We start from the raw sequence: 12,711 nt of genomic DNA, 5'->3' as shown, positions 1-12,711 counted from the left end.
AGGAAAGGCTATTTCACTTTGGGAAAGGGCCAGTCACTCACTTAGCTTGTTTATATGGTCTGCTCCATTGCTTACTCACTTTATTTATTTCTTGTCCCCACTGTGTCTCAATTAGACCTATAATATCTCCCCGTGTTTGCTTATTTTGAAATCAGACTAGTCCTTAATTGCTTGTAAATTGTAGTCTTCCAGAGCAAGAATCATCTCATGTAATTCAAAAATCTAGCGTAGACACCTACTTATATCTTGTTACTCCCCACTCTCTGCACAAGTAGGAGTAATGCACAGTGATACTGAAGGAGAAACTTAATTTACATTGCTTTTTCATGAATAATATGTTTTGATGAAAGATATATTTTTGTACAAAATCACTGAATGTAATTTGAAAAGGCTGTATAAATATTCAATTTTGCAAAAAAAAAAAAAAAGGTACTCTTTATTTCTTAAAAATATGGGTAAAATCAAAGTGTTCCCAGTGACAGAAAAAATATTTTCAGACCTTTTCATTTCCCTGCTGAATATTTTGTGCTTCGCCATATTTAGATATGAATACCAAAATCTTGACATTTTTAGCATTTCATGACAAGCTTTTGTCTAAATTCGTAACAGCTTCCACAACTAGTAAGTGAAAGGTTGAAACATGCAACCAGCTGAAGGAAAGGACCATTTCCGAGCACTGGAAAGCAGACGTGAACTACAGGAATGAGCTGGAGAATATGATACAGCTCAGGATGTGCTGTCATACAGGTATCATACATACAGGCAGTACAGAGTGCAGGAAAAGTGAAACAGAAACAAGGGGCCATTTTTAGAATAATGAGCAACAGACTGAGAACTGAGATTTTCACCTTTGCCTTAATGCAATACAACAGGAACTGTAGGGAACCAGGCTACATTTCTCTCTCTATTTCTACCCTGTCCTGTATTTTTACACTCTATTTGAAAGTCTTTTTGTGGTGGTGTTCTTTTGTTTGTTTGTTTGTTTGTTTGTTTGTTGTTGTTTGCTTGTTGTTTGGGTTTTTTGGTCTTTTTGTCTTTTTTGTGTTGTTTTTTTTTTTTAGAACAAAACAGATTGTAAACATAAGACAATGTTCAATACAGAACTAGTGACTACACTTATTATCAAGTAATATAGTTACATAGAATATATATTATGTACAATATAGTATATAGTAATATTCTATCAAGTTAAAAAAGTACTACAAGACCTCCTTCTTTTGAAGAAAATGAAATTTTGTGTTGGATGAGTATGATTTAGAGTCACAGTAAAGTAAAACAAGGAAATACAGATAAATATACAAATATTTTTTTCACACAGAAACATTATCTTTCACAAAAAAATTCAAACACAGTTTCATAAAACATTTAGTTGCAGATAGTTGACAATAAGAAGCCATAACTTCTTTTTTTAAGAGTCCTACCTTTTCCCCTGGGAGTCCTTCCAGTCCTGGCAATCCCATTGGTCCTGGGTCCCCCTGATTTATTTTTTTAATTAAGAAGGATTGCATAGATTAGAATTTCTGTGCTCTACAAGAGAACCACTGAACAGCAAGCAACAGCAGGTTGTTTAACTTGAGATTAGTAAAACAGCTAACCATTTATTATGTGAACAGATTTTGTTATGCCCTGTTTTAGTGATTTACAAATAAAGCTTTGCCCAAAGGCACTGAATATCTGGATTACTGGTTTTAATTTTGACAAAGAACATAATGCAGAAGGCTCCCTCCATTGTTCTTACAAGCCAAGGTCAGCTCTAAACCACCTCTGGGTGGTGGAGCCCCAGGATGTGAGCACACGCTGCCAACCAGAGAACCAACCTCCAAGCAATTCTGTGTGGCTTTCCAGACATATCATTTCAGAAGAGAGCTCTGTTCCCTAAACAAATCTTACTCTGCAGCAAGGGACACACAGACTAGGTCCCTCTGTCAGTTTTCAAGTTGAAAACCAGAAAACACTGGAGAAATCAGTTTAACACGTAGAGTGGGGAGGCCCTTTAAGTAATTATATTTTCTTTTTGAAGAAAATAGACAGACCATTTACCACAGAGATTTAAACTACAGACAACAATTCCAGTACTTCAGCAATTCTCAGTTAAACTTACCACACCATTTAAAATGAAAATATCAATTTCTAGTTGTTACTAGTTAGCATGATGTAGCACGTTGTCCCTTCTCCCTCATCAGTTTCAAATTTAATTTTGAGAACAGCCTATTAGATCTTAAGGTATTTTCTATGTTTATTTCTCATAGGCCTGTACCAAGTGAGGACTTTAGTTGTTACAGTACACATTCTCTATTTTTAAATATACCCAGGGACAGCTCAGCAGAGATGAATCCACAAGGAGTTAATACTATATTCATTCATTATATTATCGCTTAGAACTTTTTTATCAGAAATCGCAAGCCTGGCAATTGAAAAGGTTTTTCCAATATACTAATTCTGCAGGATGTAAGCTGCTGCTAAAGTACATTAATAGACTCCTCCACTCTTGTGATTAGGATCATCTGTTAAACTAATGGGGGAATCTCTATCATGACCAAAAAATATATACATACCACTGTGCCAGGATCTCCTTTTGGACCCTGCAAAGCGATGAAGCAGCAGAAACACATTTAAAAAAAAGGAATTACACAACAGCATGGTATTTTTCTTGGATTACTGCACTGTAATCAGTAATGCAGTGCCTTTAGAATTAGTATTAAATCTAGCCCTCTCAGCTGGTTAATTCTGTATAAAATGTTACTAATATTCAGGCTTTGTTTTGCTATTCCAGAATATATACAGAGAGACAGCTGTGTGGTCTGGTGTGAGTCCATAACCACAAACAGCAAACAGCACATAATCTAAGGACTAAATCCTCACTGATGACTACAACAGTTTGACAAGGCTGCCAAAATGGCAGCACAGCTGACTATGACACCAACAAGGAGGAGGACCTACCTCACAGCATCTTTGGCTCCACAGAACCAAAGCAACAGTGTCCAGCTGCAAGGTGCTGCATCTGCACTGTGCAGAATGGAAAGAAACCAGCCCTATAGCCACACTATATAATTCTTGGTTTTATACATTGTTCTGCACTGTAGCTACACACAGAATATCAGTGACAGAACTGGGATGAGAATGCTTGAGCTTCTCATTAACAGCACCAAATTTAATTCACTACAAAACTACGCCATCACTAACTGTAAAGATTATATTATATGTTTTAAGATATTAGGATACTTTCACTGAAGAGTACAATACCAAATTATGAAACATTTTTGCAGCCTTTACTTGCTATTTAGTATAGTCTTAGTGTGAAATAATTAAATCAAAATAAACTACTCTCCAAAATGGGCTAAAGTGCTTGATAAACATGTAAAATCACATACTTTATAATTTACTATATAGCTATATATACAGCATATCCTTATCTTTTCTGTCGTTCACACATAAAAATGAAACTCCACGCCACTCACCAAAACTGCATGGAACTAACCAATCCCTCTGCTAATATGTTGATTAACTATTAGGAATTGTATTCCTATTAAATACTTACCGGAGGTCCTGGTGGACCTGGATAACTAGCAACACTCACACCTCCCTGTAAGAGCAAGTTCAAAAGTTCAGTTGGGTCAAAATTAGGCATTAATTGAAAAAGATTAACATCAAAGTGAAATACCTGGAGTTTATATAAGCTGCTCATTCCATTTCTTTCGTTGTAAGGCATACCCTTTAAAACATTAAAAACAAGTAAATGTCACAACTATGAAGTATAAATGCAGAACTCTTGAGCTGTTCAAGTCTCATAGCTCAGCAAAGCTGTGGTATCATTTTCATTCTGGATCAATTTTTCAAAGATTGCAGACATTTGAGTAAGAATTTAAGTTGCATAGCAATGCAGCTTGGGACTTTTCCTGAATTATGAAAGCAGAAACCTGTAAATCTCAGTGTACGTTACATTTTTATACTCTGGTATAATATTTATGAGTGGTTGGTCAATTGATATGAGCAAAGAAGGGCATGGGCATTTTACTTTCATTCCCATTTGAAAATTTATGCTAAACTGAAAACTGGGAAGCATCTAATGTTAAGACTGAAGTGCTTTGAGAACATGAAGGCTTGAACTGTAACTCTAAATTAATACTCACGTTTCACTTTTAAGACAGTAAAGAATTCCAAAGAAACCTGTTTCTTTCATAAAACTCAGTGGCTGAATTGCCAGGTTATGTTAGGCCCGATGACTTAAAAACTACAAATAGCTCAGATTACATAAATGCATTCAATTTATGAATGAATTAAATTATTGTTCTGAAAAGATATCTAGATTTTTTTCTAATTGAAGTCAGTTAATATTTAAAGCGGAATTAGTAAATAGAGATGTTAGCCATTCTTCCTGTACCAATGTCTACAAAACATATATGTAAAATGACTAAAATTAAAACCAAAAAGGTGCAGGCAGCCTTCTCAACTCAAAATAACTGCAACGTGCTTCCAGCACCAAATTGTCTGAGATTCTAAAAACTCTTAAAATTTCTACTCTCATCACACATAAAAATAACACAAATACACAGTAAATTTTATTTTATTATTGCTCTTAGATTTATTTAATGGCTAAATCCTGAGTGTTGCAGAAAGCTCGTGCTGCAACAGAAAGTGACAGATGTAGCTAGTTATTCTGTCACTACTATGGAACTCGTACCCTGCTAGAGTCCTTCTCATGGGTATCCTTATGCCACGTTTCTGAGATTCTTAATATGTCCTTATTCAAAATGAGCTGTTGCTTGAGAGAATTTCCTGGGCTAGGGATATGGCTTGAATAGACAGAACTGTTGAGCAAGGACTGAAAAATGTTCAGTCCTCCAAGCTAGATGGAGGGTCATCTCCAGGGTTAGGTTTGGGGCAGAAGAGAATTCATTTTCCTGGAGTAAGGCTAGAAGCAGGTTACAGTTTTGGCTGGAGTAGGCAGAGATCATTGGGCTATGGTTAGATTTTAGAACCAAAGCTCTGCTTGAACTAAGGCAAGAATCAGAGGTGCTTCTTGGGTTATGGTTAAGGATGTAATTTCCAAGGCTGTATTTAGGCACTGTAAGGCTCTCCAGTTATTAATTCTCCACAATTAATTTTGTGTTAGGTACTATTTCAGTTAATTTGGAGTTCATTGAGCTCCATGGACTTTCCTTAGTTTGTGTGATTCTGGAGTACCCTGATCTCAGGTGCTCAAGCTGCCTAAATTAGCTTTGGTAGCCAATGTTATTAGAGAAACTCATTTGATCAAGTTTCTAGGATGGCTTTAGTGATCCGAATTTAGCAATGAATTACAAGCAAAAAAAGCAATATGGTGAACTTTTGCAAAAAGACATTGTTATCTTCCTCTACTATTAATAGGTGTTAGACAGACAGCCAGTTCTTTATATTACATTATATTTTATTCATAGGTATATTTTTCCTAATATAACATCCAAAATATGAAACAAGATGTCTCACCGGAGGTCCAGGTGGTCCAGGTTTCCCAGGAGAACCTTCACTACCCTAGTACAGCAAGAGATTAATATAATTCACTTACTGTAACTGATGTCCAGGTCTATTCCATACCCAAGCTATAACGACCGTAATCACAATAAACAAGAGACAGAGTCAGTGTGAGCTGAAAATGTCAAGAACAAATTATCCTGCCCAGTTCCTGCTTAAGCTTTAGGCAAATTATTAATCATTGCTTTATACTATTTTTTTGTTTTGTTAGTTACTTGATGCTTTATATGTAGTAACTTCCTTGTGCAAAACAGTAGTGGTAACCTGGGTTGGGAAACACTTCAAGAATACCAGGAGGGAGAGGAAGAAAAAAAAAAAAAAAGAGTTGTTAACATAAATTTCTGAGCAACTGGCAGATAAAATTTAACATTCATTTAATGTTTTGTATATTATTTTAGAATCATAAAATAATTTTGATTGGAACAGACCTTCAAGATCATTGAGTCCAATCATAACTTAACTCTGGCACAAAACCCTGTCCCTAAGAACCTAATCTGTGAGTCTTTTAAACACCTCCAGGGATGGTGGCTCAACCACTCCCTGGGCAGCCTGTTCCAATGCCTGACAACCCTGTTGGTGAATACATTTTTCCTAATATCCTAATATCCAATGCAACCTCCCCTGGCACAACTTGAGGCCATTTCCTTTTGCCCTAGCACTATGCCTGGAAAATTCCAGGCTAAAGCCAAAACAAACTTCAGAAAACTGTATTCATATACAAAATGGAGAACTTGCCCCAGAAAGTGTTTTGCAGCAAACACAGATTGTGGCTGCTGTATTTCACTGATCACAGGTGCCCAAGAAATGAATTTGACCTCTTAGCTATACCAGATAATATCAAATGCCTGATAAAAGAGCACATAAAACATCGATAAAAAGCATTGCTATAACACTTTTAATCAAGTATAAAGGAAGCTTATGCTTTTTTGCAGAATAACTTGTACTCAATAACTTTCAGTACCTGTGATGCACTTGGAAAGTATGCAATTACTTTTGACTAAAATACTGGTAAAAGAATGAGAAGCAGAGCAAGTAGTAACTAGTCATGTACTATTTCACAAAAGTATTTTCCATTTCCTACGTTTTATCTAATATGTCATACTTAAAGAACATTCTCTGCAATTTACATACACAAGGACTATGCTTCAAAATATAAATCCATTTGTAGGGCATTATATAAGGAAAGTACTTATATTAAGACACAAATAAAAAATTGTTTGAAAATGTACATCTAGTTCATATTTGCACTCTATGTTAAAAAACCCCCAAACAAAGGAGCGCAATGGAATTGCAAAACTTTCACAGATCTTTACCAAGACTAAAAAGAGATGATACCTTTTCGCCTTTTGACCCTGCTGGACCGGGGTGTCCAGGTCTTCCTGTGACTCCCTGCACAACACAGTATATATATTAGTTAAGAAACAATGAAATACAGTAATTTGCCATTGCAGTTTACTTTTTAAAACCCATAGTTTTGAAGGTCATTTAAACATAATCATGTTTCTCCTCCAGTTTTAAATATTTCTTTTCTGTTTGATACAACAGCTGTGTCCTTTTGATAAGCCCTTTGAAGGGTAAAACCTGTGTTTGTGGTTGCATTTTCACCTTGGCAGACTAAATGTATTGACCTCTGGATACTGCTAAGAATTATGCTTTACTGCTATAAAATGCCAGTTTACACATTACACATGAAACTTCCTAAACATGTTACAATTTTTGAAAGAAGGGAAGCAGTACTTCTGTCATCAACCTAGAAATGAATAATGATCATCCTAATTAATACGATCCCATCCAGTATGTAGAAAATAAAATTTAAAAACATTTCCAAGAGGAGTTTCCCCAGAAATACCAACATTTTAAATGATATTTTTCGGTGACTTAAAATATTATCAGCTTATTCCCATAGCTTTTATTTATCGTGAAACCAAGTGGTTACTTGTTTTGAGCATTAAATGTGTTCAGAATGTCTAGCTGGAATTATTTTTAGATTTTTATTACTAACATTATTACTGTAACTTGGGTAAAAATACATAATAAACTGCAAGTTTTCACATCATAAATCATGTAAACTCACAGAGTTTCTAGTAATACCAAAACTCCAAACCCATTTAAGTTATATAAACTTTGATCCCAGACAATGACAGTATTTTCAGTAACATCAACTCACAACATAGTTTATTTTATTAGAGCCAGCAGAGGTAAGATTTTATTATTACTCTCTTAAAAGCCAAAAGAAAGGACAAGAAACAAAGAATGCGAAGTTTTACTAGATAGTTATAGCAACCTCTGCAGAGACAGATTAGATTAGAGGTGACCCCACACACTCACAGATGGTCCACTGGGTCCTGGAACACCTGGCAGTCCAGGAGCACCTTGAAGGCCCTGGAAATTAAAAGAGCATATGTCTGTTTCCTTTCTCACACCTCAAAACCTACTTATTATATATTCAGTGTATCCAGTAGTATTGTGACCATAGTAAAATGCATTTTCATCTAAATTGTTGGCATTATTTTCAGGAATGAAAAAAACAAACCACCATGCAGGGAAGGGATTATCATTGAACAAGGTTGAAGACAATTTCTTGCTTGACTGATAAAGATTTGTCCTTCAGTATTTCACACTGTTAGCTTATGTCCTGCATATCTTTTTGGCTTTTATTGTGCAGATAACAACATGACATCTGGGTTTTTCCTTCGAGATTAATTTTCCATCAGTAAAAGTGTGGTGTGTTTTTTGTTTGGTTGGTGAGAAGACATCTGCTCAGACTTACCAATGTTACTGGATGCTACCTAAATGCAATGATGATTTCTACCCGATTTATAGATTTTGCTTTTTTGATAAAAGAACATAACGTTTTAAATTGTATTTAATGACCTGCTTTCCTGCTCTTATTCTATTTGATTGATTGGAAAACAATGTATACTGGTATACACTCACTGAACTATAGAGGTGTGCAACTTACGACAGTGGATACAGGTGGGATTTGAGACGAGCCTGCATGTCACTGAAGTCTTTACCACACCAGGTTTAGATGCAATATTAGACATGTCAAACTCAAATACTAATGACAGCTAATAGCTCTTCATTCTCCCTATAATCCAAGAAGGAAAATAGGTCCCTCTCAGAAGTGATTCATGTTATCTGCACAGGGTGCCTATCCTCTAACAAGAGGAATCACCTCAGAAATGCCATATTTCTCATGTTACATTCAGTGTTTAGGAAGGCTTGGCTACGGGGGTAGTCTAGAAAACCACAGAGGTGAGGAGGCCTGAAACAGGGGCTCTGGGAAAGAGACTGAGGGGAAAAAAATTCAGATAGAAATAAATCAGGAAAGATGTGGAGATGGAGAGAGACGTTGATTTCCCATTCTTGCACCTACACACAGAGGATATGGATGCACCTCTGCAGCTTTTCAGGGTGTCAATCCAACTGCTAACATGTTCTTTGATCTTTTTGGATTATTTTACTCTGATGGTACAGCCACCTGAAAAATGAATATGTAGCCAAAGGAACATTTTCTGTAATTCTTATTACTGATATCAGAAAAATAGAAAAATCCTCCCCTGAAAAAAATGAATGTTTTGAAAAGGAAGAGAACTAAGCTTCAACAAAGATTAAAGGGCTATTCAAAAGCACATGGAAGTTAATAAATGTATTTCAAAGAAATTCCAGTGGGCTTCTCGGTCTCTCTTCTCACTCCCATGCTATCCAAAGCATAAAAAAGAAAATAAAGGTATTCTTTTAAAATTTGTACATTTGTAAAAAGGGTGACTTTCAAGCTCTGTAAACTCTTTCATATGTGTTTCTGAAAATAAATTCACTTGCACCCTCTTAATGTCATAATGAAAAACTGCTGCTAGACACTGAAAATATAAGAGCTAAAGCAGCTAACCAGCTATCAAACAGCGAAGCAGCACGTGAATAGCTAACTTACAGCACAGCACCCCACTGAATCGATAAAAAAAAAAATTGGAATTAATTTACTCTAGACTCCTTTAAAAAATCCCTAACTGCCAGTTATAATCTTGCCTTTTCCTTATCACCTTCTTAATTGCCTCTAATATCTCTCCATTCTCAGCAGTTAAATAGTAACTGGATTGTTGAAACTGTTTCATGAATGTCTCAGACTGCTGGGTTTGAATTGCAGAGGTACCTTATAGGGCACAGGAAGGATGTGTTACTTTTCCCATTTCTTTTTCAAGTAAATTTCTGCTTGGGCTTTGCTTATGGCTGCCCTATCCTTTTAGGGTATAAATTCCAAATCTAGACTCAGGAGGTACTTGCTTTTAAGAAGCAAAGACATAATAAGCTCTGTAGATTATGTGAAAACAAGAGGGAAAATAAGCATGATACTTTCGACTGACAATCTGTTAAATTGTGGGGAAAAGCAGTTGCAGCAATACATATCTAATGCTTTTACCACATCTTTTTTTTTTTCCTCATATAATTTTACATCTGGAAGACAAGGATCCTGATGAACAGAGAATTTTTTAAAAATTATTCTCATTCTACCACTGTTTGAAAATTCTTACTATATTACGGCCTTAGTGACAAAGAAATGTAAAATGTTCATTAAGTATTATGAAACACTCAATCAATAAAGTCTCAATTCTTGTCATATTTTCCAGGTGCTTTCTCTTGTAGCCAGAACTTTACAAATTACAAGAGAGTAGTACATATTTAACAGTGTCGGTTAAGTATTTTGGGATTTTGGAGTATTCACAAAATATTTCACAATAGACTACTTATTTTAACGCCTTCAGTCAGCTAAAGTTGCTAGGAAATGCATTTATTTGCTTAGATTCATCTTCTTCACAGCTTCTTCTTCGGTGACTTATTTTTTTGACTGCTCTTGAACTGTTAACTGCAAGGATTTCCATTTAAAATGAAAGCTAGCCATAGCAGCTATTTTGGATTCAGCACCACAAATCACGTGCCTTTTGTTTTCTTCTCCATAATGACATAAAAATAACTCTAAGAATGCATTATATGATATAAATACTGTAAATATTTTAAATTCAGTCTCTTCAAACATTTTCCAGCTTCCACATAACAGTAATTGTTGCTATGACCATTCCCATCAGAGTATTTGCCCAATGGAATGTTTTTGAAAGTGAATTCTAAAGGTGAACTAACATTATTAAAGCAAATGCGTTATAAAACATGAAGTATTTTGGGAAAATATTTGGCATTTGCCTATTTATTGCTCTAGCCTACACTCTTCAAAATTGGCATTTAAATGTATATGAGGCTTTAAAATATACAAATGAGCAAAAATCCTCAGACAAAATTCAGAATTGAGGGTTATTTATAGCACTACATGACTATATCAACAGTTTTAAAAAACTGAATAACATTCTGTGCATTTTATTCTCAGTCTAGATCTTTATTCAGGTTCAGATAAGAATGCAACTGCTATGGAAATGAAGTAATTTTACCTCATCACCCTTCTCTCCAGCAAGCCCAGGAAATCCACGTTCGCCTTTACTTCCCTATGAAAACGTAACATTCAAACAAATACATTTTATTAGTGAACAATGAATTTCATGCTCTGTAGAATATTTTATGACCCATATTTAATATATACTAGCACGAAGCCCTTACAGTTATAGTGCCTAAAACAGAAGAAAAACCTGAAAGCTTTAAAATACACTTTAAAATAAATAAAAAGGAGGTAAGTGTTTTTTACCTAGTAGGCAAATTAGCCGAAAGGCCTGATGGAGACATCTTATTACTACCAAAGACCTTAAATACTTGTCCAAATGGAGAAAGTACACTTCCATGGAATTACGTTCAACTATAGGAGATATCTGTATGCCAAACCACATGGCATTTGATCCAGTTGCAGTGAAAGAAAAGTTTGATGGACGTCAATGAAACTTTGAGTCCCAGAGAAACAGCTGGTTTACTCCCATGGGAACACGGTGCAAAGGCACAGGGTGGTCCAGCTGGTGCAGGAAATTTGCTTCTTCACCACAGGATTCTTGCGTGACTGACTCATCTAAAATGGGCCTATAGATGGCAATGCAATACTGGACAGTGGAATCTGAGCTAGCTTTAGCTGACACAAGGCACAGAGGAGCAACCCTGGCTTGGGATTCAGCATGGGCTATTTCACTCACTTTTGGGAAAGGCAAACTGACATGGGAAGGGAGCTGAACTGTAAAAATGGTTTGTACCTTTACGCTGCTCAGATGCTGTAGCGATAGGGATCAAACACAAAAAGTCCAGACTGTCAAAGGTGAGAGTCTGGCCTTTTAGTTTTAACAAGCAGCGAAACAATGTAAGGCGCTCTCTTCAAAACTTACCTTGGGCCCTTCTCTACCAGGGATGCCTGGAGGACCTCTTGTGCCAGGATCACCCTGAGGAACAGAAACAAAGCAAAGTGATAAATAACCATTTTTGTGAAACGGGCACCAGTCAGATCTCTGCAGATGATCTCCTTTCTGAATTTGTGACCTTCCCTTCATTTTACCCCTTCAGCCCTTTCTCTCTTCTACACAACATATCTGTTCAGATATTCTTCCTTGTTCCCTTCCCCATCTCTTACACACTATACTTGAACCATGCTAGCAAATATTTAGCTTCATTTTGAGAGGACTCATAAATGTTACTTGTTACTCTTGCCAGCTTCAAATCTATAGTTATTTTAAAGTAAATGTTTCCTGCTTTGTTGAGAGAAGAATCTTCCAGCTACATGACAACCTTACATAAGTGCTAACCACAAAACACAGAAGAATGAAGAATGAAACATAAAGAATCAGTAAGAGAGAAAATTGACAAAGAGGTAGAAGAGCATGTACAGGAGAAAGAAAAGACAATTACAAAAAGAAAGAACAAGGGAAAAGTTCAAAGATAGACCTAAAAGAAATAAAATTTGAGAACAAGAAAGTCAATAAACTCTCAGTACATATATTAATAAAAGACAGTAGAATAGGATAATCTCTCTCCTCAGAAATGATGTGTGCTTTTCATATTGAAATCCTCCCGAGCACACTTTTCATTTCAGAATACAGAAGATCACTTCAAATGTTTTCCAAAATAATACTTTAGAAATTCTAGACTACTTTTCCCATTCAGTATATTACCAACATTAATGCTACAAAGTGAAGCAGAGAGTGGGGTATACTTGTAGCAATTCACACTGTGAACAGGATGTGTTGTACAGGCACTTGCTGGCTAGTTCCTCATGCACCATTC

The 12,711-nt window shown here is 35.8% G+C and overlaps 1 protein-coding gene across 8 annotated transcripts in view; it reads right to left on the bottom strand.

The window, feature by feature from the left end:
* COL19A1 (collagen type XIX alpha 1 chain) overlaps positions 1-12,711 on the bottom strand; it is a 192,300-nt gene that overhangs the window by 21,606 nt on the left and 157,983 nt on the right. For all 8 annotated transcript variants that reach the window (XM_065056225.1, XM_065056229.1, XM_065056230.1 and 5 more), the window contains 9 exons: positions 11,820-11,873; positions 10,950-11,003; positions 7,840-7,893; positions 6,847-6,900; positions 5,467-5,511; positions 3,662-3,712; positions 3,539-3,583; positions 2,556-2,582; positions 1,422-1,475 (listed from right to left, as the gene is read on the bottom strand). In XM_065056225.1, the coding sequence (XP_064912297.1) occupies positions 1,422-1,475; positions 2,556-2,582; positions 3,539-3,583; positions 3,662-3,712; positions 5,467-5,511; positions 6,847-6,900; positions 7,840-7,893; positions 10,950-11,003; positions 11,820-11,873 (438 nt within the window). The remainder of the gene's footprint in view (positions 1-1,421; positions 1,476-2,555; positions 2,583-3,538; positions 3,584-3,661; positions 3,713-5,466; positions 5,512-6,846; positions 6,901-7,839; positions 7,894-10,949; positions 11,004-11,819; positions 11,874-12,711) is intronic.

This window comes from Columba livia, chromosome 3 (assembly GCF_036013475.1).
Source record: "Columba livia isolate bColLiv1 breed racing homer chromosome 3, bColLiv1.pat.W.v2, whole genome shotgun sequence".
In the NCBI taxonomy this organism is placed as follows: Eukaryota; Metazoa; Chordata; class Aves; order Columbiformes; family Columbidae; genus Columba; species Columba livia.
Note: the sequence above shows the minus strand (reverse complement) of the source record. Positions and strands in the feature narration are given on the sequence as shown.